The following is a 27,205-nucleotide window of genomic DNA, read 5'->3' as shown; positions in this document are numbered from 1 at the left end:
TGATTCCCCTTGATAAACAGATTTAATCTGCCCATTTTTATTAAAGCTACAAGATCTTCTTTTTAAATTAAGGAATATTTTTCTCCTGTGTAAAACTCTAGATCAATGGTTAGTAACCAGGTATGGTGTGCCCCTCCCCACACATGAAGGTGACATACGGTAATGTATGAGACATTTTTTGATTTTCCTGATGAGAGAGAATAATTTGCACCTGTCTAAAGGGTAGGAGTCAGGGATGCTGCTCAGCCTAAGACAATGTAGAGAACTACACAGAATATAAAATCTATCTGATCAAAAATGCCAGTTGTGTAGAGAGTGAGAAAACCTGCTCTAGAAGAATAGCCATGAGGCCTCATGAAGCTGGAAATGTAAAATTATCCTGAAGGAAGGAAACTACTTTCTTCACACGATGAATGTACTTTGAAGGAAGGTTTTCCCATGTTACTTATCTGATAGTGTGTTTACTGGCTCCTTTCCTTTTTACCCTCCTTCTGGTTGACTGCCATATAAACTTCTGCCAAGCTGAATTTTGCACATTCTCCTCTAAGTATTCTTCAGGTCAGGTATGACCCATGTATCCATGTTAAATCTCGCAAATGCCAACACCTGAAAAAGAGAGTGGCACACACTTTTGAGCCAAATCACAGTGTTAGCCAGTATGTGAATGATCTGATGTGTAAACTTGGACCTATTTCATATGTACAGAATATAGTAAGCATGTTTATATTTATGGATTTTATCTATTTGGTGAAATAAGAAAGTACTCTAGAAGTTTCTTCCCTCAGAATCTGAAAAGGCACAAACTGATTAAAAACTCTTTTACAATCCAGCCTGACCTATTCACACACTGAAAGACAGCTCATAATTTGTATTGAATTGAATGATAAAAATCTCAGAAGACAAATCTTTCTTGCTTTTTCTGGGTCAGTATGCCATGGAATTTGGATCCAAGTAGATCCACTTAGGACAACAGCAAGTCTTAGTTTTTCATTAATGTAATGGACTAATGATATAAATACCATAAGTTAAGGCAGACAATGTAATTTAAAATGCTTAAAAGTCTTAGGAACACAAATAATACAGTATGTATTCAATAAATGGTAAATACTAGTTTTTGAATTCCAAGCAGTCAGGATAATGAAGATTCTTCCAAATACAGGATAAATAACTTCAACATGTTGCCCAATTGTTTTTTGAAGTGCTTGAAACAGGTAGATAATAACAAATCATTAGCACATAAACTGTATTTGTGGTTAATAATATAACCTTCTGATTTGAGGAAAATCTAGGTTGACTCATATATTTGCAAAAAGGAAGGTTTCCAAAACAAGAAGTCTTAGATAGGGAAAGCCTGACTCAGAGTTGAGTTAAGTTATAAGAAAACGGAGTAATAAATGCTCCTGCAATTGACCGAGATGTGTTTTAGAGAACTGCACAAGTCTCAGGGACAATCTAAAGTTATCAGACAGAACTTGAAGGAATGTTGCCAAGATGTGATTTTCTGATTTTTTCTAATGGCCTATCTCTCATTTTAGACCCTTGTCCTTTCTTTATCTGTTTTATACTTGCTGAAATCATTTTTAAATGAGCTTAGAAATTGCTAAAAGAAAATGAATATAACTTGTGAATAAGTTTATTACACATTCTGAGGAAAAAACACTTTCTTGAAGAAAATATAAATGACAGTTGTAAGGAATCACCAGACAAGAAAATTCTCAAGGGCTTTGAAAATGATAAGACAAATACACTCATGAGAGATCCTGATGATTATAATTTCATGTGTTAGATTGAGCAGCAAAGGACAGAGACTAAGAAACATAAAAGTAGGGTGCCTGGGTAGCTCAGTAGGTTAAAGCCTCTGCCTTCGGCTCAGGTCATGATCCCAGAGTCCTGGGATCAAGTCCCGCATCGGGCTCTCTGCTCAGCGGGGAGCCTGCTTCCCTTCCTCTGTCTCTGCCTGCATCTCTGCCTACTTGTGATCTCTGTCTCTCAAATAAATAAATGAAATCTTAAAAAAAAGAAACATAAAAATATAAGTAAAGAAAACATTAAATTTCACAGAGTGTCATTGTTTTTACAAATACTTAAGAATAAATACATATTCAGCCTTAGGGATTGAAAAATGATTACTGATGGGCAGAGAGCACAGATTGGCATTTCAAATACATACAAGGGATGTTCAAAAATCAGGGCACAGGGGCACTTGGGTGGCTCAGTGGTTAAATCCTCTGCCTTCAGCTCAGGTCATTATCTCAGGGTACTGGGATCGAGTCCCGCATCGGGCTCTCTGCTCAGCAGGGAGCCTGCCTCCTCCTCCTCTCTCTCTCTGCCTGCCTCTCTGCCTGCTTGTGATCTGTCAAATAAATAAAAAAAAAATCTTTAAAAAAAAATTTAAAAAAATTAAAAAAAATAAAATTAAAAAAAAAAAAGCAGGGCACAGTAGGAACAATCTCTGATAGAAACTGCCACAGAAGACAACCATGAATTAAAAATAATTGATTTATTTTCACAGAGAAGAAGCAGGAAAAGTTGCACCATGCATGATTAGGTTTTGGGAAAGCATAGAAACTTTGACAGATTAGGTTGAAAACACTCTGAATGGAGGAGAGAGGGATCAGACTGGGAAGACACTATGCTGAGAAGACAGGCTGATGAGCTGCAAAACTGAAAAATACTCTGGTCAAACTTGTCTTCTGATTATGGTCAGGGGAATCAGTCAGCAGCACCATAGCTGCTGACAGCCTAGTTGGAGTCTAGTTCTCAAAATGCCTATACTCTGCATTAAATAAATTTTTCCAGGTCCAATTAGCAGGTTACAAAAAAAAAAGAACATATGATGAGCAGAAAACACAAGATACAAGGAAACTCTTTTTGTTCTATTAGTCATGGAATAGAAAAAAACTGCCCTATCCATTTATTTTTGTCATTGAAAGTGATAAAAGCATGTTGAAACATCGACATGATGGTTGTTCTTACAACGACTTTCTGAAAAGAGAAAATTTGAAAGGATTCATTGAAAAGATAAAATAAGATGGATGATATTCCATTGCATGTCTTCTTTATGCATTCACTTGTTGGTGGGCAATGAGGTTTTTTCCGTATCTTGGCTACTGTGCATAATGCTGCAGTGAACAGGAGACTGAATATTTCTCTTCAATATTCCTCATTTCCAGTCCTTTGTGTGTATATGTGTGTGTGTGTGTGTGTATGTGTATATGTATATATATATATGTATATATATATACATATATATATATATATATCTCAGAGGTGGAATTGCTGGGTTACATGTAGATTGTTTTTAAGTTTTTGATGCACTTCCACATTGCTTTCCTTAGTGGTTGGCAAACAAACATTCCCACTAACTAGGTACAATGGTTCCCTCTTCTCCACTTCCTCTGCAACATTTGTTATCTCTGAATGATGACAGCCATTGTAATGGAACTGAGGTGATATTTCACTGGTTTTCATTTGCATTTCTGTGATGATTAGTTTATTCATGCAGGAGGAAGAAAAAAATCCTGCCATTTGTGACCAAATGGTGAACTCTGAGTACATTATGATCTGTGAGAAGAGTCAGACAGAGACATTCCAACACTGTATGCTATCACTATATGTGGAATGTTCAAAAAGCTGAATAAACAAAAATGAAAAATAAAAATTATGTGTAACAGGGGCTGAAGGACAAGAAAAGAGAGGAGTTATTTTATTAGTAGATAAATAAGTTCTGAAGATCTAAGGTACAGGATAGTGATGACAAACAAAAATCATGTATTAAAACATCAAACTTACCAAGAGACTAGATCTTCATTTTTCCAACCATGAGAAGGAAAACATAACAAAGTGATGTGATAGAGCGCTGGCTAACACTACAATGGAACTCAAAGTGCAATATGCAAATGTATCAAATCAAAAGGCCATACACCCTAGGCTTAGAAGATTTCATGTCACTTATCTTTCATATATATATAGGATCGAGAGGATGAAATATGCATTATCTGACTAAAGAATACTTTGCTAAAGTAAAGTAATTTCTTCTTATTTTTTATTCTCGTAGTCTTGATGAGGAATAGAGGATGAAACAGCAACACCACTACTTGATTCTACAGACCAAATCATCATGCTCATACCCAATGGTTCCGTCTTCATGCCCCCCATCCTGACACTCACTGGCATTCCTGGGCTGGAGTCAGTGCAGCATTGGATTGGGATTCCATTCTGTGTCATGTATTTCATGGCTGTGATTGGGAATTCCCTAATTTTGGGTATAATCAAATATGAGCACAGCCTCCATAAGCCCATGTACATATTTTTGGCCATGCTGGGGGCCACGGACATTGCACTTAGCACCTGCATTCTTCCCAAAATGTTAGGCATCTTCTGGTTCCATTTGCCAGAGATTTCCTTTGAAGCCTGCCTTTTACAAATGTGGCTTATTCACTCATTCCAGGCAGTTGAATCAGGCATCCTACTGGCAATGGCCCTAGATCGATATGTGGCCATCTGTGACCCCCTGAGACATACCACCATCCTCTCCCAGCAACTCTTGATTCACATTGCAGTTGGGGTTATACTCAGGGCTGCTATTCTTGTAGCACCATCCATTGTGCTCATCAAATGTCATCTTAAACTCTACCGAACCACAGTGATCTCCCACACTTATTGTGAGCACATGGCCATCGTGAAGCTGGCTGTTGAAGACGTCCGCATTAACAAGATATATGGTCTTTTTGTTGCCTTCAGTATCTTAGGGTTTGACATAATCTTCATCATCTTGTCTTACATTCAAATCTTTATTACTGTGTTTCAGTTGCCCCAGAAGGAGTCACGATTCAAGGCCTTTAATACCTGCATCGCACACATCTGTGTCTTCTTACAGTTCTACCTCCTTGCCTTCTTCTCCTTCTTCACACATAGGTTTGGTGCTCACATACCACCATATGTTCATATCCTCTTATCAAACCTGTACCTGTTAGTCCCTCCTTTCCTCAACCCTATAGTCTATGGTGTGAAGACCAAACAAATTCGTGACCATGTCCTGAAAATATTTTCCTCCAAAAAACCATCTTGATCATTATTGGCTCCTTCCACAGACATTTTAGGTTGAGTCAAGCAGGAACAAATTATGGTGAAAAATTAATATCTTCCACAAACATCTAAGTTCAAAAAGTATTCAATATTAGTAGCTTATAATTGAATAAGGTGTTCAACAACTATGAAATTGTCAAGAACAATGGTTTGCTCTTCATGTAAGAAATAAATTCTCTTATGGCCTGAATTAAAAATTTTCTTTTTCCTGTGTATTTTTCCTATTAGTTTAAATATAGGGGTTTCTCTCTGGCAACACTTTGACCTACACAGAAACAAAATTACAGAAAATAGGACAATTCCAGGTTCTTCCAAGGACCATATCATATATCAATATTCTCAAACTGGTAACCCAGGCCATAGCTATATTTCTAGCTATATCTCATTTTCTCTTTCTTTTCTTCTTTCCTTTTTTTTTTTTAAGATTTTATTTATTTGGCAAAGAGAGACACAATGAGAGAGGGAACACAAGCAGGGGGAGTGGGAGAGGGCAAATAGGAAGCCAGTTGCAGGGCTCGATCCCAGGACCTTGGGATCATAACCTGAGCCAAAGGCAGACGTTTAACAACTGAATCACCCAGGCACCCTATATCTCATTTTCTAGTATTTGCTTTTGTATCTATATTTTTACACGTTTGGGATCATTTACCTGTTTCTCTATACAGTCTAAAATATTGGTAAATACAAAAATAATGTAAAACCAACAATAATGATATGAGCAACACCAAGTAGATATGGACATAGAGTATAAACGGTGATGATGATGCATAGGAAAATATATACTAAAAAGATTTCTAGAAAAGCATATTCACTAATATGCTTTCTTTTGTTTTTGTTTTCTACCTTTCTTTATTTTAAAGATATTTATTTATTTATTTATTTTACTATGTTCAATTAGCCAACACATAATACATTATTAGTTTTTGATTAAGTGTTCAATGATTAATTAGTTGTATATAACACCCAGTGTTCACGACCACACATGCCCTCCTTAATATCCATTACCTTTTTCACCATCTCTCCATTGACCTCCCTTCAAATAATCCAGTCAATGAATGGGCAGAAGACATAACAGACACTTCTCCAAAGAAGACAAACAAATGGCTAACAGACACATGAAAAAATGTTCAACATCATTAGCCATTAGGGAAATGCAAATCATAACCACAATGAGATAACACCTTATACTAGTTAGAATGGCTAAAATTAACAAAACAGGAAACAACAAGGGCTAGCAAGGATGTGGAAAAAGGGGAACACTTTGACACTGTTGGAGGAATGCAAGCTGGTACCGACACTCTGGAAAACACTATGGAATTTCCTCAAGATGTTAAAAATAGAACTACCCTAAGACCAAGGAATTGCACTAACAGGTATTTACCCCAAAGATACAGATATGTGAAAATAAGGAGCAGTTGCACCCAGTGTTCATAGCAGCAATGTCCACAATAACCAGACTGTGGAAGGAGCCAAGATGTCCTTCAACAGATGAATGGATGAGGAAGAGGTGGATCATATATACAATGGAATATTACTCAACCATCAGAAAGGATAAGTACTCACCATTTGCATCAACATGGATGGAACTGGAGGGGATTAGACTAAGTGGAATAAGTCACTCAGAAAAAGGCAATTATCATAGGATTTCACGGATATGTGAAACATAAGGAATCATGCAGAGGACCACAGAGGAAGGGAATGAAAAGTGAACGGGAAGAAATCAGAGAAGGAAACAAACCATGAAAAATCTTCTTCTTTTTTTTTTAACAGTTTATTGAAATACGATTTACATATAATAAATTAGCACATACATAAAGTATAAAATTTGATTAATATTGGCATCTACACACCTATGGATCCATTACAACAATCAAGATAATGAACTGAAACACTACTCCTAAAAGTTTCCAATGCTCCTTTTTGACCAAGTCCTACCGAACCTTCTTAAATCCCTGTCTGGTCCCGAAAACCATCGATCTACTATCTGTCACTAGGGAGTAGTTTGTATTCTCAAGAATTTTACAAATATGACTCATGCAGTGTGAATCTTTTGTGGTCTCTTCTTTCATTCACTGACATGCTTTTTTTCAGGAATGAAAATGTGATCAGTACTTACACAGAAACAATCCTTCTATAGACACACATGTAAATGGTTTTATCTAATTTGAGTTTCACCCAAATGTGTAAGTTGAAGTTCCAGAAATGAATATATAGAAATCTAATTTCCCTAGTAACTGTCTATGCAAGTATCTTGAATATAAAACCCGTATCGTATTTATATTCAATTCCACAATACATGGGGCAATCCATGCCTGAGACTTCTTAGAACCTCTGTAAAAATGACTTTGGATAATGAACACCTCAGACATTTTCTTGCTATTGATCGGGGGTATTCCAAAGGAACCAGTCTGAAGGCTTGAGGTAATATGCAACATCAGTATAGAGAATATCTGCATAGAAAGGAGTTTATTCCCATATTAATAAGATAAACAAAGATGATGTCATGAATGATCATTATGGAATCCTGAAATAAAGTATGAGTGAAACACAAAACTGGCAGAGGAGAGACTGACTCTTAAAACAGTGATTTCAGATCTTCACTCTTTGCTGTTCCTCTACCCACGTCCCTTCAATGTCTGTCAGGATGCTTCAACAATAGCTATCTGGTTTAATTTTCTTCATTCAAGCTTCAAGTGAACCAATAAGATGCTTACTGAAAAGAAATGAACCCACAGAGAGAAACACAGGGATCTCCAACGTTGGATTTAGACATAGTCAGAGGAAGGAAAAAAAAAAAAAAAAACAAGAAAACATACCAATACAGAAAATGGAGGGGATGATAGCGTTCAAATGGCAGAGGTGGAGGATATTTTTTGGGAAATAAAGTCTTGTTGAATAAAACAAATAAATCTGAGTCGTAACATTTTGGTGCTTAGTAAAATTCATGTGAACATGAAGTATATAAAGTAAGAAATGGCAAATACCATGATAGAAGGAAGAAAACACATTTGTGGATATTAGACAAGGAAAAAAGGTGTTTAAAAAGATAATAAACATTTAATTAATTCATTTGAATTCCGTATTAGGGGATTCAATATTTCAGGAAGTTGTGGCTACCATGGTGCATCCTGAGTACTTGATGACATTATCCCTCCAAGGGAAGAAAATGGCAAACATATGAATTTTTAGAGACTATAGCCAAAAATATAAAGAATGGAGATAACTGTGTGATATTTCTGAAAAAGAAATCAAAACTAATAGAATATGATGGTAGCATTGCTATGATTTGGACCTGTGTACAAATGTTGAATGAAGGTATGAGAGTGGGCATCCAGATCTTTCTCTCAATCTAATGGAGACTCTGGTTTTATAGTTTTAAGTATATTAGCTAGGTTTCTCAGGGATACATTACATCAGTTTAACAAGTTCTCCATTACTCCTATTTTTCTGATGGCTTTTAAATAAATGCATATTGAATATTTTCATATGTTTTTTTTTCTGTAGTTATTGAAATGATCACATAATATTTTTATTTTGATTACATGGTAAGTTACACTGATTGCCTTTCTATTCTATTATTTACCAAATATTTAATTGACACATATGATTATAAAAACAAAAATAGCATGCGTGTACTGAATTTAGAGGAAGACAGCTGTCTGTTGACCATTCAAAATCCAGCAGATGAGGAAAGGAGATAAAGGCTGAGGGAAGCCCAGCTCAACTCCCTAGAGCATCAGTTGGTGTGTTTCTGGCAAGGGAGAGTGGCAGCGAGCTCCAGAGGTCACTTAAGAAGTCAAATAAGAACATCTGTTGTAGGGTATCTGAGTGGCTGAGTAGGTAAAGCCTTTGATTCAGGTCATGATCCCAGGATCCTGGGATCCAACCACACATCAGGCTCCTTGCTCAACAGGGAGCCTGCTTCTCCACTGCCTGCCATCCTCAGGCTTTTGCTGTGCTCTGTCTCTCTCGCCGTGTGTGTGTGTGTCTGTGTGTGTGTGTGTGTGTGTGTGAAATAAATAAAAAATTAAATAAAATCTTTTTTAAAAAACGGAAAAAGAGTGTCTGCTGCATTATTCTCATTTTACCAGTGATGGACATGAAGCTCTGGAGAGTTACAATAAATATCCAGAAGCACAAACAGCCCAAGTTTCAGTCCTGACTGGGAAGGAGCAGAGCTATTTCCTTCCAAAAGTTGGCTCTGTCCCACCACGAGCTGTTGAAACGACCTCACAGCATTGTGGAATATATATTTTGCCTGTGGCATTGCGTTTCTCTCAGGTCACCAGTGGAATGTGCACACCCGCTAACACATTAACTGGTGCCATTAGCATTGGCATTTGACCAGGACTTGAGAATGCTGTACTTTAGTTATATCAAATCTACTTTTGCTATCCCTAGAGATGGTTTGTCAGACCACAATATCATCCTTCCTGTTCTCCTTGAAGAACAAACCACAGCTGGTCTACTGAGAGAACTTCCATGTGAAACACAAGGGCGTGGTCCAAGAGATTTTAATCCACACATGGATCCATCTGGTATTTTGCATGCCCTTTTTGTCTCCTTTCCAGGTCAGAGTGGTTCCATGCTGCAGATTCGGGAACATAGCAACTTTTCAAGGTATAAAGAAGAGCTGCCCGCAAAGTTATGCTGAATGCACAGTCACTGAAGAGCTGCTTCACTCCCACCTCTGAGGTCCCCTTTAACTGAGTGTTGCAACTAATTAGATGCAGAGTCCAGGGTAATAGGCAACCACATGGAACAGCTAATGGGTGGAGGTACATGTCTCTGTGGCATATGCTCTGTCTATGATGCAAGGAATGAGGGACTTACTCCAAAAGGCATGCTCTCTTAAGAGCAGGAAGAGATGGCCTTAAGTTAAAGGCAGACAAACAAACAGCATAGCCCAGTAATCAGACAGATGAACAAGAGGGCTGACTATGCAATAGGCTCCCTCCCACTTCCAAACTTCCCTCCCCATAACCTGCAAACATCCTCCTCCCTGGGATCATGGTACTGCATCTGGAAACCCTTTGAATCTCCATGGCATGGCCAAGAGTATATAAGTGAGATAAGTGAGAAGAGGCTCCCGTTTGTTTTATTTCCAATTTCCTCTCCTTAAAGCGCATAGATAAAGTTGGCCACTTTGCTCAGGCAAGACACGGAGTCCCACGCTATGCATTCCCCATTTTGTGTTCCATCCCTCCATTATATAAGTGAGAACGAGGAATCCCAATCTGTGGTAGTGTGAACACACTGTGCTGTTTGACCAAGAGAACCTACTTCAATGCTGCCAGCTCCTGGATGCACTAGATACATTTCAGGTCTCCTGGGAATTGAGTAAGACACTCCTCCTGAGAAATGGTGGCTGGTCCTCTGGCTCTAACCGTCCTTCTTTGCCACAGGGAGTAAAAAATATCTCAAGATTTGCAAAAGCTTATCAAGTTTGGTCATCAGGGAAAATTATGTCCGAAAACACAGATATTCCACCGCTGGGACCAGCAAAGAGCAACCTTCTCCTGCTCCAGTCACTTCCCACCACTGCTTCCGGATACTAAGTAAGTGAGTAGCTGGGTAACTGGACATGAAATTCCTTGTGTTGAGGGATGAACACAAGTAGAGTCAGTGAATGTAGATTCCAGAAGCAAACTTACAAATCATAGAAAGGAAGAGTACAAATAACTTTTTGAAGTTTTAGGAGCTACAATTCAACAGCAGTCAAGATAGACTGGAGGATCTGCTTTAGAACATTGGGAGGTTAAGGAAGCTAGCAGCATGCCACCAGAGAAGGTGGGCAGAAGTGCAGCTGTTTTCCTTGAAGGAGAGCAGATCATGGGTAACTTGAATCTTGTGCTATTATAACTGAAGATGCGTAACTCAAAAAGGGGACAGTGCCTGCAGGGAATGTGTTTCTTCCGCAGGAGGAGGTCTTTCTGAGAGTGAGGGTTGCAGAGCAGACAGGCAGGGCAGGCTTGCAAGGGCCTCAGCACACAGACAGTGGGCTGCCAGGAATGCTGCTGTGGGTGGATGATGTGGGAGAATAATCTCCACGGTGTCCCAAATTTAAAATTTCTGAGTAGAAACTAGGGTTGTTGGGGTCCAGGGAGAAACCTCAGATTAATATTTGGAGGGTATGACTTGATCTATGGGCAAATGTTTCAAAATGCTTAAGAAAACACCACTTTGAAGACATATGGATCAGCTTCATTTAGAGTCAGACAGCTACTCACTAAGGGAATCTCTCTACGCTCACTTTAAAAAAATTACCCATGCATAATCTTGTCAGGACCTTAACAGAACTAGGGTTAGTTGCTGGTGTGCAGTTGTTGGGGAGTGTGAAGTGTACTCAGCAGCGACCTGCGTATTGTAATGAGAATTCTGTCTTGGAGGCTTCTCTTCCTGTCTCTGCTGACTCCCCAGGCACTTCCACCTGACCGTACCTATGTGTTTGGCAACTATCCTCCATGGAATCACCTGGATAATTCTCAAAGAGCCCCACTCCCTCACATTTTTCGTGTGTCAGCTTCTGTGGAAGATGAAAATTAGAACTTTCTAGTTCCTTCAGCGCTATGCAGCCCCAATGTCTACACCAGGATCATCTCTGCTAACCCTGGGCTCCCAATCTCATTCCATGACCTCCCCCCACATCACCTCAGCCTCTTCCTCATGTCCATTCCGGTTGAGATACCCACGGTTTCTCTTTTATACCAGGTACTCTTTAACCCTTTTGATTTTATTTAGTATTGTCAAACTGGCCTTCCTGTATGATATGTGCAAAAAAGAGCGTGAGATACTGTCCGTGGTTATCTAACAGAAGCATTTCTATTTGATACTTGTGTCTTGAATCAGAATTGCCATTCAAAATTACGCACGCCCCTGCGAGGGAGGAGGAGTCAAGGTGGCGGAGAAGTAGTAGGCTGAGACTACTTCAGGTAGCGGGAGATCAGCTAGGTAGCTTATCTAAAGATTGCAAATACCTACAAATCCAACGAGAGATCGAAGAGAAGAACAGCAATTCTGGAAACAGAAAATCAACCACTTTCTGAAAGGTAGGACTGGCGGAAAAGTGAATCCAAAGCGACGGGAAGATAGCCCGTGGGGGGAGGGGCCGACTCCCGGCAAGGGGCGGAGCAACGGAGCACAAAATCAGGACTCTTAAAAGTCTGTTCTGCTGAGGGACATCACTCCACAGGCTTAACCGGGGTGAAGCCCACGCGGGGTCAGCGTGGCCTCAGGTACCGCAGGGTCACAGAAGGATCGGGGTGTCTGAGTGTCACAGAGCTTACAGGTATTAGAACAGGGAAGCTGGCTACAGAGACAGAGCCGAGGAGTGAGCTCTAAACTCAGGGTTACCTTGAAACGGTCACAGGCTCGGTGAGCTCGGGGCGCAGCCGGAAGCCAGGGTGACGGGAGTAATGGGCGCTGTTCTCTGAGGGCGCACTGAGGAGTGGGGCCCTGGGCTCTCGGCTTCTCCGGGCCGGAGACTGGGAGGCTGCCATCTTCATTCCCGTCCTCCGGAATTCTATGGAAAGCGCTCAGGGAACAAAAGCTCCCGAAAGCAAACCCGAGCGGATTACTCAGCCCAGTCCCTGGTAAGGGCGATGCAACTCCGCCTGGGGCAAAGACACTTGAGAATCACTACAACAGGCCCCTCCCCCAGAAGATCAACAAGAAATCCAGCCAGGACCAAGTTCACCTACCAAGGAGTACAGTTTCAATACCAAGGACTGAAGCGGAATTCCAGAGGAGGAGAAAGCAAAGCACGGAACTCATGGCTTTCTCCCCATGATTCTTTAGCCTTGCAGTTAATTTAATTTTTTTTTCTTTTTCAATTTTTTTTCTCTTCTTCTGCTAAATTTTTTTAAACTTTTACCCTTTTCTTTTTTAACGTTTTTTAACTAGTTTATCTAATATATATATATTTTTTCCTTTTTATATTTTTTTTTATTCGTATTCTTCTTTTAATTGTTTAATTTTTTTTTTTTCTTTCTGAACCTCTTTTTATTCTCTTTCTCCCCCCTCACGATTTGGGAACTCTTCTGATTTGGTTAAAGCATATTTTCCTGAGGTTGTTGCCACCCTTTTAGTATTTTACTTGTTCCTTCATATACTCTTATCTGGACAAAATGACACGGAAAAAAATTCACCACACAAAAAAAAAACAAGAGGCAGTACCAAAGGCTAACGACCTAATCAATACAGACATTGGTAATATGTCAGATCTAGAGTTCAGAATGACGATTCTCAAGGTTCTAGCCGGGCTCAAAAAAGGCATGGAAGATATTAGAGAAGCCCTCTCAGGAGATATAAAAGGCCTTTCTGGAGAAATAAAAGAACTAAAATCTAACCAAGTTGAAATCAAAAAAGCTATTAATGAGGTGCAATCAAAAATGGAGGCTCTCACTGCTAGGATAAATGAGGCAGAAGAGAGAATTAGCGATATAGAAGACCAAATGACAGAGAATAAAGAAGCTGAGCAAAAGAGGGACAAACAGCTACTGGACCACGAGGGGAGAATTCGAGAGATAAGTGACACCATAAGATGAAACAACATTAGAATAATTGGGATTCGAGAAGAAGAAGAAAGAGAGAGGGGAGCAGAAGGTATATTGGAGAGAATTATTGGAGAGAATTTCCCCAATATGGCAAAGGGAACAAGCATCAAAATCCAGGAGGTTCAGAGGATCCCCCTCAAAATCAATAAGAATAGGTCCACACCCCGGCACCTAATAGTAAAATTTACAAGTCTTAGTGACAAAGAGAAAATCCTGAAAGCAACCCAAGAAAAGAAGTCTGTAACATACAATGGTAAAAACATTAGATTGGCAGCAGACTTATCCACAGAGACCTGGCAGGCCAGAAAGAGCTGGCATGATATATTCAGAGCACTAAACGAGAAAATCATGCAGCCAAGAATACTATATCCAGCTAGGCTATCACTGAAAATAGAAGGAGAGATAAAAAGCTTCCAGGACAAACAAAAACTGAAAGAATTTGCAAGCACCAAACCAGCTCTACAGGAAATATTGAAAGGGGTCCTCTAAGCAAAGAGAGAGCCTAAAAGTAGTAGATCAGAAAGGAACAGAGACAATATACAATAACAGTCATCTTACAAGCAATATAATGGCACTAAATTCATATCTCTCAATAGTTACCCTGAATGTTAACGGGCTAAATGCCCCAATCAAAAGACACAGGGTATCAGAATGGATAAAAAAACAAAACCCATCTATATGTTGCCTACAAGAAACCCATTTTAAACCCGAAGACACCTCCAGATTCAAAGTGAGGGGGTGGAAAAGAATTTACCATGCTAATGGACATCAGAAGAAAGCAGGAGTGGCAATCCTTATATCAGATCAATTAGATTTTAAGCCAAAGACTATAATAAGAGATGAAGAAGGACACTATATCATACTCAAAGGATCTGTCCAACAAGAAGATCTAACAATTGTAAATATCTATGCCCCTAACGTGGGAGCAGCCAACTATATAAACCAATTAATACCAAAATCAAAGAAACACATCAACAATAATACAATAATAGTAGGGGACTTTAACACTCCCCTCACTGAAATGGACAGATCATCCAAGCAAAAGATCAACAAGGAAATAAAGGCCTTAAATGACACATTGGACCAGATGGACATCACAGATATATTCAGAACATTTCATCCCAAAGCAACAGAATACACATTCTTCTCTAGTGCACATGGAACATTCTCCAGAATAGATCACATCCTCAGTCCTAAATCAGGTCTCAACCTGTATCAAAAGATCTGAATCATTCCCTGCATATTTTCAGACCACAATGCTCTGAAGCTAGAACTCAATCACAAGAGGAAATTTGGAAAGAACCCAAATACATGGAGACTAAACACCATCCTTCTAAAGAATGAATGGGTCAACCAGGAAATTAAAGAAGAATTGAAAAAATTCATGGAAACAAATGATAATGAAAACACAACGGTTCAAAATCTGTGGGACACAACAAAGCCAGTCCTGAGAGGAAAATATATAGCAGTACAAGCCTTCCTCAAGAAACAATAAAGGTCTCAGGTACACAACCTAACCCTACACCTAAAGGAGCTGGAGAAAGAACAAGAAAGAAACCCTAAACCCAGCAGGAGAAGAGAAATCATAAAGATCAGAGCAGAAATCAATGAAATAGATACAAACAAACAAACAAAAAAAACAATAGAACAAATCAACGAAACTAGGAGCTGGTTCTTTGAAAGAATTAATAAGATTGATAAACCCCTGGCCAGACTTATCAAAAAGAAAAGAGAAAGGACCCAAATAAATAAAATCATGAATGAAAGAGGAGAGATCACAACGAACATCAAAGAAATACAGACAATTATAAGAACATACTATGAGCAACTCTACGCCGACAAATTTGACAATCTGGAAGAAATGGATGCATTCTTAGAGACATATAAACTACCACAACCGAACCAGGAAGAAATAGAAAGCCTGAACAGACCCATAACCAGTAAGGAGATTGAAATAGTCATCAAAAATCTTCAAACAAACAAAAGCCCAGGGCCAGACAGCTTCCCAGGGGAATTCTACCAAACATTTAAAGAAGAACTAATTCCTATTTTCTTGAAACTGTTCCAAAAAATAGAAATGGAAGGAAAACTTCCAAACTCATTTTATGAGGCCAGCATCACCTTGATCCCAAAACCGGAGCAAGATCCCATCAAAAAAGAGAACTACAGACCAATATCCTTGATGAACACAGATGCAAAAATTCTCACCAAAATACTAGCCAATAGGATTCAACAGTACATTAAAAGGCTTATTCACCACGACCATGTGGGATTTATTCCAGGTCTGCAAGGTTGGTTCAACATTCGCAAATCAATCAATGTGATACAACACATTAATAAAAGAAAGAACAAGAACTATATGATACTCTCCATAGATGCTGAAAAAGCATTTGACAAAGTACAGCATCCCTTCCTGATCAAAACTCTTCAAAGTGTAGGGATAGAGGGCACATAATTCAATATTATCAAAGCCATCTATGAAAAACCCACCGCAAATATCATTCTCAATGGAGAAAAACTGAAAGATTTTCCGCTAAGGTCAGGAACACGGCAGTGATGTCCATTATCACCACTGCTATTCAACATAGTACTAGAAGTCCTAGCCTCAGCAATCAGACAACAAAAGGAAATTAAAGGCATCCAAATCGGCAAAGAAGAAGTCAAACTATCACTCTTTGCAGATGATATGATACTATATGTGGAAAACCCAAAAGAGTCCACTCCAAAACTGCTTGAACTTGTACAGGAATTCAGTAAAGTGTCAGGATATAAAATCAATGCACAGAAATCAGTTGCATTTCTCTACACCAACAACAAGACAGAAGAAAGAGAAATTAAGGAGTCCATCCCATTTACAATTGCACCCAAAACTATAAGATACCTAGGAATAAACCTAACCAAAGAGGCTAAGAATCTATACTCAGAAAACTATAAAGTACTCATGAAAGAAATTGAGGAAGACACAAAGAAATGGAAAAATGTTCCATGCTCCTGGATTGGAGGAATAAATATTGTGAAAATGTCTATGCTACCTAAAGCAATCTACACATTTAATGCAATCCCTATCAAAGTCCCATCCATTTTTTTCAAAGAGATGGAACAAATAATCCTAAAATTTATATGGAACCAGAAAAGACCTCGAATAGCCAAAGGAGAACACTGGCAGCAACCTCTTCGACCTCAGCCACAGCAACATCTTCCTAGGAACATCACCAAAGGCAAGGGAAGCAAGGGCAAAAATGAACTATTGGGATTTCATCAAGATCAAAAGCTTTTGCACAGCAAAGGAAACAGTTAACAAAACCAAAAGACAACTGACAGAATGGAAGAAGATATTTGCAAATGACATATCAGATAAAGGGCTAGCATCCAAAATCTATAAAGAACTTAGCAAACTCAACACCCAAAGAACAAATAATCCAATCAAGAAATGAGCAGTGGACATGAACAGACATTTCTGCAAAAAAGACATCCAGATGGCCAACAGACACATGAAAAAGTGCTCCATATCACTCGGCATCAGGGAAATACAAATCAAAACCACAATGAGATACCACCTCACACCAGTCAGAATGGCTAAAATTAACAAGTCCGGAAATGACAGATGCTGGCGAGGATGCGGAGAAAGGGGAACCCTCCTACACTGTTGGTGGGAATGCAAGCTGGTGCAACCACTCTGGAAAACAGCATGGAGGTTCCTCAAAATGTTGAAAATAGAACTACCCTATGACCCAGCAATTGCACTGCTGGGTATTTACCCTAAAGATACAAACGTAGTGATCCGAAGGGGCACGTGCACCCGAATGTTTATAGCAGCAATGTCTACAATAGCCAAACTATGGAAAGAACCTAGATGTCCATCAACAGACGAATGGATAAAGAAGAGGTGGTATATATACACAATGGAATACTATGCAGCCATCAAAAGAAATGAAATCTTGCCATTTACGACAACGTGGATGGAACTAGAGGGTATCATGCTTAGCGAAATAAGTCAATCGGAGAAAGACAATTATCATATGATCTCCCTGATATGAGGGAGAGGAGATGCAACATGGGGGGTTAATGGTGTAGGAGAAGAGTAAATGAAACAAGTTGGGATTGGGAGGGAGACAAACCGTAAGTGACTCTTAATCTCACAAATCAAACTGAGGGTTGATGGGGCAGGGTGTTGGGAGGGGGGGGTGGGGTTATGGACATTGGGGAGGGTATGTGCTATGGTGAGTGCTGTGAAATGTGTAAACCTGGCGATTCACAGATCTGTACCCCGGGGATAAAAATATATTATATGTTTAAAAAAAATAAAATTTATTATAAAAAACAAACAAAACAAAACAAAACAAAACAGAACAAAAATTGTGCCCCTGCCATTACATGGAGTCAGAGTGCCGCAGCTATAGCATATTTGGAAACCTCTTGGTGATCAGGAAGTTTAAGGTGAGCAGAATCATTAGGACCCCATTAATGGCGTCTCAATCCTAGAAAAGGAACTTCATTTGATTCTTTGTCAAAGAAGTGTTGGTATGTTCTACGGAAATAACGAGTTTTTCTGACGTGACTGGAAAATTAAAAAGAGAGAGAAAAGAAACAAAGAAACAAAAAAATCAGGCTCAAAGTAGAGTGAATTTTCATATTTCTCTGTCTACAGGTCATTCCAACATTTTTCTCTCTGATTTCCACGACCAGGTTGGAAGGAAGAGAAGATGATTTGGGGGGAGGAAGGACACCACCACTCAGCAGTTTGATCATGATATCCTTATCGTAAGCCTGGTGTCCAAATATTCAGTTGTCTTGTGGTGAATATCACTGAACAGGGGTGGATTTTTTTACTAAATTGTATACTGTGGACTTTCTATTGATTTTCTAATTAATGAAAACTAAGCTGATAAAGTCGGTTCTCCTACTTTTGTCAATCAGTGATGAGAATAGGATATATTAGAATACATAGAATCACAGTTTGGCAATCTATACCTCTTTGCTCTAAAAGGCCCTGAACTGCCATGCCTATTACAAATGGCACTTTGTTCATGCCCTCTGTATTGACCTTCATTGGGATCCCTGGTCTGGAGACTATACAGTGCTGGATAGGCATTCCATTCTGTGCTATGTACATCATTGCTTTGGCAGGAAATTCTCTGCTTTTGATCATCATCAAAACTGAACCCAGCCTCCATGAGCCTATGTATATCTTTCTGGCCATGCTGGGAGCTACAGACATTGCACTTAGTACCATCATTGTCCCTAAGATGCTTGGAATTTTTTGGTTCCACTTGCCAGAGATCTGATGTTTGCCTCTTTCAGATGTGGCTCATCCACACATTTCAGGGTATCGAATCAGGGGTCCTGCTGGCTATGGCTCTGGACCACTATGTAGCAATCTGTTATCCTCTGAGACATGCTACCATATTCAACCGACAATTAGTCACGCACATTGCAGGTGGAGTGACATTGAGGCCTGCCATTCTGGTCATCCCATGCCTATTGCTCATAAAGTGTTGTCTGAAATCTTACGGAACCAAGTTAATATCCCACACCTACTGTGAACACATGGCCCTTGTGAAGCTTGCCACTGAAGATGTTTCCATCAACAAATTCTATGGTCTCCTTGGAGCCTTTATTGTTGGTGGCATGGACTTCATTTTGATCAGCCTCTCCTATGTACAAAAATTTATCACTGTCTTCCACCTGCCCCAGAAAGAGGCACATCTGAAGGCATTTAATACCTGTGTTCCCCACATTTGTGTCTTCTTCCAGTTCTATCTCCTGACTTTTTTTTTCCTTTTTCATTCACAGGTCTGGATCATATATTCCATCATATATACATATTACCTTATCCAACCTTTACCTACTGGTTCCACCTTTCCTCAACCCCCTTGTCTATGGGGTGAAGACCAAACACATCTGAGATAAGGTAGTAAAAATGTTCCATTCTAAAGACCAGGCTTGATATTTGATGGACATACTTCACCTTACAGATTTCATGGCTCATCTATTGTTCTATGTGATGTGAAAATCCAGTTAATAGTTTGGAATATTGTCATACTTCATGAATGAATGAATGAATGGTTGTATTAAATAATCCCACAGGATATTGAGTTTATGTCAGAAGGCAGTTATTAGAAATTGAGGAAATAGAAGAACAGATAAGACACTGAAATACTAAATGCTGGCTATAAGAAAAGCCAGAATACATGACTTCCTTAGCACATGATGCTGTCCGGGGCAGAACAGACAAATTAAAGGTCCTTTTGCAGATGGTAGTGGAACATAATACTTAACACTGATTGTTTTATACTTAGAGCACTATATCAACCTCCTTTACATAACATACAAGTCCAAATACATTTTTTCTCCAACTATTCTAATGTCTTCCTACTGTTTACTTTTCCCTTAAAAATTCATCCCTTGAATATATCCTTGTTAAACATAGTCGGAACTATGTTTGATATAAAGATCTATAAATATCTCCTTGTTCTCAAATCCTATCTCTACTAAGTAATTCATGTTAAATCAATTTGCTTCTTCTCTTAACCTAAAATATATTTGCTCCACAAATCTGGGACTAAGGCATATAATGCCATGCTAATCTTTTATTTCCTCTTCAGTGTTCATTTAATTTCTTTATTTGTATAAAAAGCAATTTGAAAAAAGCTCTGGTATTTGATCTTTCTGTTGGGGGGTATGTGAGGGTAATTTTTAGACTTCTTATAAACAGCATTATTCTTAACTTTTGTTCAAATTTTTCCCGATTCAACCAACAATAACCCTTTCATCTAAGAAACCTGGTCAGAAATACTGGTGGCTAAGATTCTCACTATGTTGGTTTTCCAAGTATGTTTTGCTTTTTCATACAAAGCAAAGTACATTTTGTTATGCATTAAGGTGATTATATACCAATGATAATATTTCATAGAGAAGCAGTATTTTGCAAGACCAACAAAAGTGAGGACAAAGTGTCAAATATTTGTCAAGAATATTTGATACAAAAAGCAATTTCAGTTTGGTAAGGGAGAAAACTATTGAGGAAGTTGGTTACATGCATGAGTTCTGAGGTCAAAATGAGCTTGGTTCAAAACATTATTTTGCCACTTATGAACTACTTGTGTTGGAATACAACTGATTGTCATAAATTCAGCAACTAAACTATCAACAAGGAAAAATAACAGGAGTTTCATTGGTAACGAGAAACTGGGTGGTCATGGTGTAACAAAATGAAAGCATCTATGTAAGGGCTTTGCAATGGGGTGTGGTAACTGGTGAGGAGTCAGGAGGGATTACCACGGTCATCATGGCCATCACCATCATTTTTTCATTGTGAAAATCCGCATCATTCCTACTGTGCTTGAGCTGAAATGCTGAAACACTATTTTCCAGTTTATTCATACCACACTAAAGTTAATTTAAAAAAAAAAAATTAAAGCTTTATGTATGACCCAGTCTGTGGTCCTTTTCATTCACCTGTACTTGTTGATTGAAGTGTTATTATACCTCTATCTCTATCCATATTCACATAGCTGTGTGTGCATAGTCAAGTTTGTTAGTTTTAGGTGACTTTATATTTCTATCATTCGATTTCTTCACTTGTATTTTCAGCTTTAATACAAGTGTGTGTGCAAATGTTCCATTATGAAAGTGGATTACTCTATGTCTCCTGTTTGAGCTGCGGATTTCCTTGAATTTTGTATTTTTGACCTCTAGGTAGTGAGACACTTCCTTTATTGAGTGCATGAAGATCTAAAGTTGAGGGATCTTCCTTGTTGATTGACCTTTGTATCACTGTGAAACCCTTCGCCTCCTCTATTCTTGGAAAATCTCAGGTTTGTTATTTTCTACTAGCCTTTATTTTAGCTCAGTAATCCTGTCTTCTCCTCTATAATTCTGCATTCCTGAATTATTAGGTTTAGCTCTTGTGCTTCAGAATTTTCTAACGTCCATCTGGTTCATTCTATCTGTCTCTCTTTATTTTAGGTTTTAGTATATTCTATCTTCCTGGTAAAATTCCCCAACTCTTTATTTTATAAAAATTAATGAATTCCTTTGCCATCCATCCTTTTGTTTCCTTGAACCCATTAAGCATTGTTACTTTAAAATCCCTGACTGCTATTTGCAATAAATACACGTGTGGGTGGCTCTGTTTCTTCTGTTTTCGCCTTGTTTCTGAGCTCATGTTCCTGTCTCTTGCTGTGCCTACTAATTTCTTATTGGGTGTTAGACTTCGCGTATGAAAATTATGAAGGCCAGATGAAGTTATATTGTCCTCCAGTAATAATTCAGCCATTGCTCTGTGATAAACTCCACATAGGACTTTTACCTTGATCTGATCAAAATATGACAGAGTTGAAGCTTATTCTACCACTTTATTGGCCAGTGGCACTTTTGCATCTAAGGCTTAACCTGCTCAGGCTTTCAGCTGTGAGGAAGGGTACAATCCACAGTATGGGCTATACTCTTTGTTTGCCAAGGAAAAAAAAAAAAAGAGAGAGAGACTGCCCAAAACTCCTTCTTTATTTTTCAAATGCTCTCTGCATACTCTTTGACTTCCCATTCCATGCAGTTTCAGAGGTTAGCAAATGTTTCCTCTGGAAACTAACACACGTTGTCAGTGTCAGGTCTCTGTTCCTCCTTTCTCAACTGGAATGAGATGTTTTTGTTGCCTACTTTTGTCTTTTATGCTCTGCTAGAGTTCCCAAATCTCTGTTTTCTGACTCTCAAAATGAGCTTTCTGCTGGGAAAAATCTTCCTTTGGGGTCAGAAATAGCAGATGGCTCTTGGTGTCAGGAATGGCCAGCAACCCCTGTACTGGCAGGTGAAGGATGACTCCAGACTTTGCTGTGGAAGAGAGGAGAAGGCAAGGGGGCTGGGGGCCAATGCTCAGAGACACAACCCTTGGCTTTTCTTTGCTCTGGAACTTTTGTAGGTCCTTCAGGATACTCACAAATGCTTATCACTGTTTCTCAGGCAGTGATGTTTGACAAGGGTTCTTACTGGAACTAGGAGGATCTGTTTTGGGGACAGATATGCTAATCTGCTTGTTCTAGGAGTCCTGCTAAACATAGCCTAAGGGACAATGCCTACCTCTCTTAGATCACAGGGCCTCTGTTTGGGCTAATCAAGCTTCCAGGAAGGCAGCTTCCCTGGGCATTCCAATGGCAAAGTGGTCATGCAGACCTCAGCATTCCAAAGGCCTCTACCCTTCTGTGAAACCTTCCCTGCCCCCCATAACAGCCTCTGTGTAACATTTTTGCAAGCTAGGTATTAATGGCTGAGTTCATGCTCTATGTTAAGCCCAACTTCTTGGCAAATAGAGCTTCAGAAAGTCCGTTTTCTCCAACATCAGAAATACTCCTCTCTGGAATCTTACAGCTTCAGAACATCTCTGAGGGCATTTTAATTTCTTCTTTACTTGTTCATCGGGTAAGCTTTTGCCTCTAGTTTCTCCTTCTTGCTCCTTTTGGGCTGCATTATAATTTGGATTTTATACACAAAGCGTTTTGAATTTTCCCCATTATTCCCTTTTTAATACAGTTTTGGGTATGCTTAGAAAACTGTGCCAATCACAAAATTTATATATGGTCTGTAATATATTTGAAATAGTTTGTGATGTCTATGTATATGAAAACTCCATGGGTCAGTTAAAATAATACCATATCCTGTGAAAAATCCTTCTGAAAAAATATACATTTTAAATTTAAACAATGCTATTCATTGTATAAAACTCAATATAAAATACTTCTCCCTAATGAGTAGGACATTCGGGCTTTTTATTTTTTTAAGGTTTTATTTATTTATTTGACAGAGAGAGAAATCACAAGTAGGCAGAGCAGCAGGCAGAGAGAGAGGGGAGCAGGCTCCCCACTGAGCAAAGAGCCTGATGCCAGGCTGAATCCCAGGACCCTGAGATCATGACCTGAGCTGAAAGCAGAGGCTTAACCCAATGACCCACCCAGGTGCTCTGATATTCAGGCTTTTTTATACTTGAATACATGTAGAATTATTTTAAGTACTATTAGATCATCTCATAAACGTTATTCTGCACAGTTTTTAGCTACTATTGTAATAACATAGGCAAGTTTGTAATGTACCGCTTTTGGGATTTTTCACTTTCAATACGCCCATGACAATGAATATTATAGAAGTACCATAATTCAGTTAACTTTTTCTCTCAATAAAGAGTTTTGGAAACACATTCATGATGTAATAAACGTTTATGCCCAATTACGTCTTTTCAGAGCTCTAAGTAATTTTGTTCTATGCATTAATAAAAATAGAATTGCAGTACAAATATAAATACCACACCTATTTTTTTAAAAGATTTTATTTGACAATGAGAGAGATCACAAATAGGCAGAGGCAGGCAGAGAAAGGGGCAAACAGTCTTCCTGCTGAGCAGGGAGCCCAATGCAGGGCTCCACCCCAGGACCCTCAGATCATGACCTGGGCCTAAGGCAGATGCTTAACTATCTGAGCCACCCAGCCTCCCCATATACAGACTAGTCTGTTATTTGCTGCAGTTTTATTCTGTTAAGTTGCTGAAAACACTGCATTAATAAACTCTGAAACACAGCATTACGTTGCTTTTGCTTTTGAGCCTCTGATCACATTTTCCATAACCAGTTTTACATAATCTGTGTATGCTTCTGTCTAAAGGCACATTTCAATATGTATTTCCTACAAATAATGAATTTCATGCACTATTTCATTGTAGTAAGACACTAGCTGAGCAGCATTTCCCATTTTCCTGGCCCTGGGTCGTGTATCTGTAGATTCCTTCAGATTTCACCCTACAACAGTTCCATCCACTACACTTTATTTAATCTGTCATTACCTCATGGATTCACAAATTTAGTCACTTTCCTCTCTTTGCCATAGTTTCATCACATACTCTCGATGCTACCTTAGCACTTGAAGCTAAGCCTCATACACAGATGGGTAAACCTCCTCGTGCTTTTTCTGAATGTGCAGCATTTTTGATGCATTAATATTGAACTCATGGACAACAAAGCTATGATCTAAAGGCAGCTTATCCGACACGCTTATTTCCTCTGTGAGATGGACCACAGCCTATGTATATGAGCCTGGACAGCACTTCCACAACATGCTTGGGGCCATCTTCAGCAGTTCCCGTCACCACCACCACCAACAAATGAAAAGAACAGAGTGTTAAATAGATCACAGAAAAGGATACTCATTTACACCTATTAGATATAAACCAGAAGGCAGAGCTTTGCCTTGTCCAACCGCAGCTGGGAACATGTGTGCTAGGCAACTCAAAGTTTTTGCTGCTCTGCAAAAACTTAGATGTCCACTGATGGTGACAGCACCGAGGTATTGCTTCTGAGGTTTCAAATACATTTTAACAAGTAGGTGAATTCACAAACAGAATCTGTAAATAATAAGGATTGACTACATGTGTGTGTATATGTACATATACATATAGACATATATATATAAATATATATATACATATACACAAATGTGCATAGTTAGATATATATCCATATACACATATATAATGCCTTAATAGCTACTTTCTCATTTTGCTATCAATTTAGTAACAATTTATTTAAATAAAGTACAAATCTGTAAACTCATACTCTCACACTCTCTCTTTCTTACTCAAATAAATAAATAAAAGCTAAAAAGAGTCACACTAATTTTCTAATAAAATATTAAAAGAAAAATTAAAGTTAACAAGCCAAATAATAATTTTCAAAATTGAAGTTTTCCCTGTTTGTTCAGATATTGATGGTGGAACTTCATTACCTGAAGGTACATGTGCAACAGTTTGCTTCCTCTCATCTCTGCGGCTTAACTGTAACTTGTCTCTGCTGGTAACTCTGCTGCCCAGTCATGGCTAGTACACAGCTGTCATTAGGAGACGAAATTTAAAGAAATAAAAAACATCTTGAGATTGCTACTATGTGTTTTATTTTTTATTTTGGGAGGTCAATATTTTTCAAAAGCAAGTACCCAAAAATTACATTTGCTTTTTATGATTAAATTGAATTTCCTAATTTTATCTATGAAGAGGATGAGACTTAGGAGTGAAATATGCATTGAAAGGATTCTCAAAACCACAATTCTATCCCCAACCTAGCTACCGATGTTTTACTTCTATCTCTGGGCCTTAGCAACCTCCCTTAAAAATAAAGAGGTTACTCAAACTGTCTTTAAAATTTCACATATGCTGACACCAAGATTGAAGTCAACTGACAGCTCTCATGAGCCCTGTAAACTATACAGATTTGGGGCACATGGTAGCATATGTAGAGATGTGAGAGTCGATTCTGTCAGTGTTCACCAAGTCTTTTGCACTCAACTATAATCTAACCTACCCATCCAGTATTCTATTAGGGAGTCAGAGTGGGCTTTCCTGGCACATTGGCTTAATTACAGTCAGAAGACGTGAGGTGTGAGTGACTTTGTGGGGGCCTAAGGAAGGTAGCCCCAATGTATGACAATAAGGATTATTTTGAATTGAAGTAATTTAAGAAACAGCCAGTACAAGAATACTGACTCTTCTTTGTCTCCAGAAAGCAGGAAATGCATCACCCTTGGGAAAGGTACCCTGTCTGCACCAAGAGGTAAAGAGACATCCTTATCATCCAAGGTAGGGAATGTAGGGCATGTAGGGCCAAAGGAGCCTATATAAATAAACCTTGTGAAGAAATAGAAAGATAAAAATAAATACAGGGGCTCCTGGGTGGCTCAGTGGGTTAAAGTTCTGCTTTCAGCTCAGGTCATGATCTCAGGGTCCTGGGATGGAGCCCGGCATTGGGCTCTCTGCTCAGTAGGAAGCCTGCTTCCTCCTCTCTCTCTCTGCCCTCCTGTCTGCCTGCTTGTGATCTCTGTCTGTCAAATAAGTAAGTAAGTAAGTAAGTAAGTAAGTAAATAAAGCTTGTAACTACTACTAACATATTACCTCAGCCCAGATTCTAGTCCAAATTACAATTCCTTACTAGTTGAAGCTCCTAAGCATAAGTTTTCTTTGTCCCGTCCATTCCTCACAGATAAATTATTCTTTGTCTAAAATGAACAAACACTTCCCGCTGGGGAGCCTGGGTGGCTCAGTCGGTTAAGTGTTCCACTGTTGGTTATCAGCTCAGGTCATGATCTCTTAGTCATGGGATCGAACCGTGCCTGGGGTTCTGTGCTCAGCACGGAGTCTGCATCAGATTCTCTCTCCTTCTCCTCCTGCTCTCTTTCTTTCTCTCAGATAAATACAATCTTAACACAAAAAAAAGCAAAACAAAACAAAGAACAACCCCACCCCACTTCATGCGTTGGTCATTTCTTAGGGTCTGAAGTTTACTACTGGGCCTCTATGTGCATGGGGTTAAATATTGTTTTTTTCCTGTTAGTCTGTCTCATGCCAATTTAATTTTTAGACCAGTTTAGGGGAACCTTGAAGGATAGAGTAAAATTTTCCTCTCAACAACCTTAACAGAGTCAACTTGCAGTAACTGATAATAATATGTAAAGGCTATTTATTTCATACATAGTAAATGGACTATTATACCAGTTACACAAGAAAATAAAATCACACTCTGAATTAGAAGTCA

General features: G+C 38.8%; 1 protein-coding gene and 1 pseudogene across 1 annotated transcript; both read left to right on the top strand.

The window, feature by feature from the left end:
* Positions 1–4,120: 4,120 nt before the first annotated feature.
* LOC116865350 (olfactory receptor 52A5-like) lies at positions 4,121–5,071 on the top strand. The gene has a single exon (XM_032853621.1). It carries the CDS (start codon positions 4,121–4,123, stop codon positions 5,069–5,071), a length of 951 nt encoding a protein of 316 aa, XP_032709512.1.
* Positions 5,072–18,643: 13,572 nt separating this feature from the next.
* On the top strand, positions 18,644–19,590 carry LOC116865349 (annotated as a pseudogene).
* The last annotated feature ends 7,615 nt before the right edge of the window (positions 19,591–27,205 follow it).

This window comes from Lontra canadensis, unplaced genomic scaffold (assembly GCF_010015895.1).
Source record: "Lontra canadensis isolate GAN:19392208 unplaced genomic scaffold, GSC_riverotter_1.0 scaffold7, whole genome shotgun sequence".
Classification (NCBI taxonomy): domain Eukaryota; kingdom Metazoa; phylum Chordata; class Mammalia; order Carnivora; family Mustelidae; genus Lontra; species Lontra canadensis.
This window is presented reverse-complemented; position numbering and strand designations above follow the sequence as displayed.

Coding starts and splice junctions, on each gene's coding strand:
- LOC116865350 (XM_032853621.1), top strand. CDS start 4,121: ATGCTCATACCCAATGGTTCCGTCTTCATGCCCCCCATCCTGACACTC.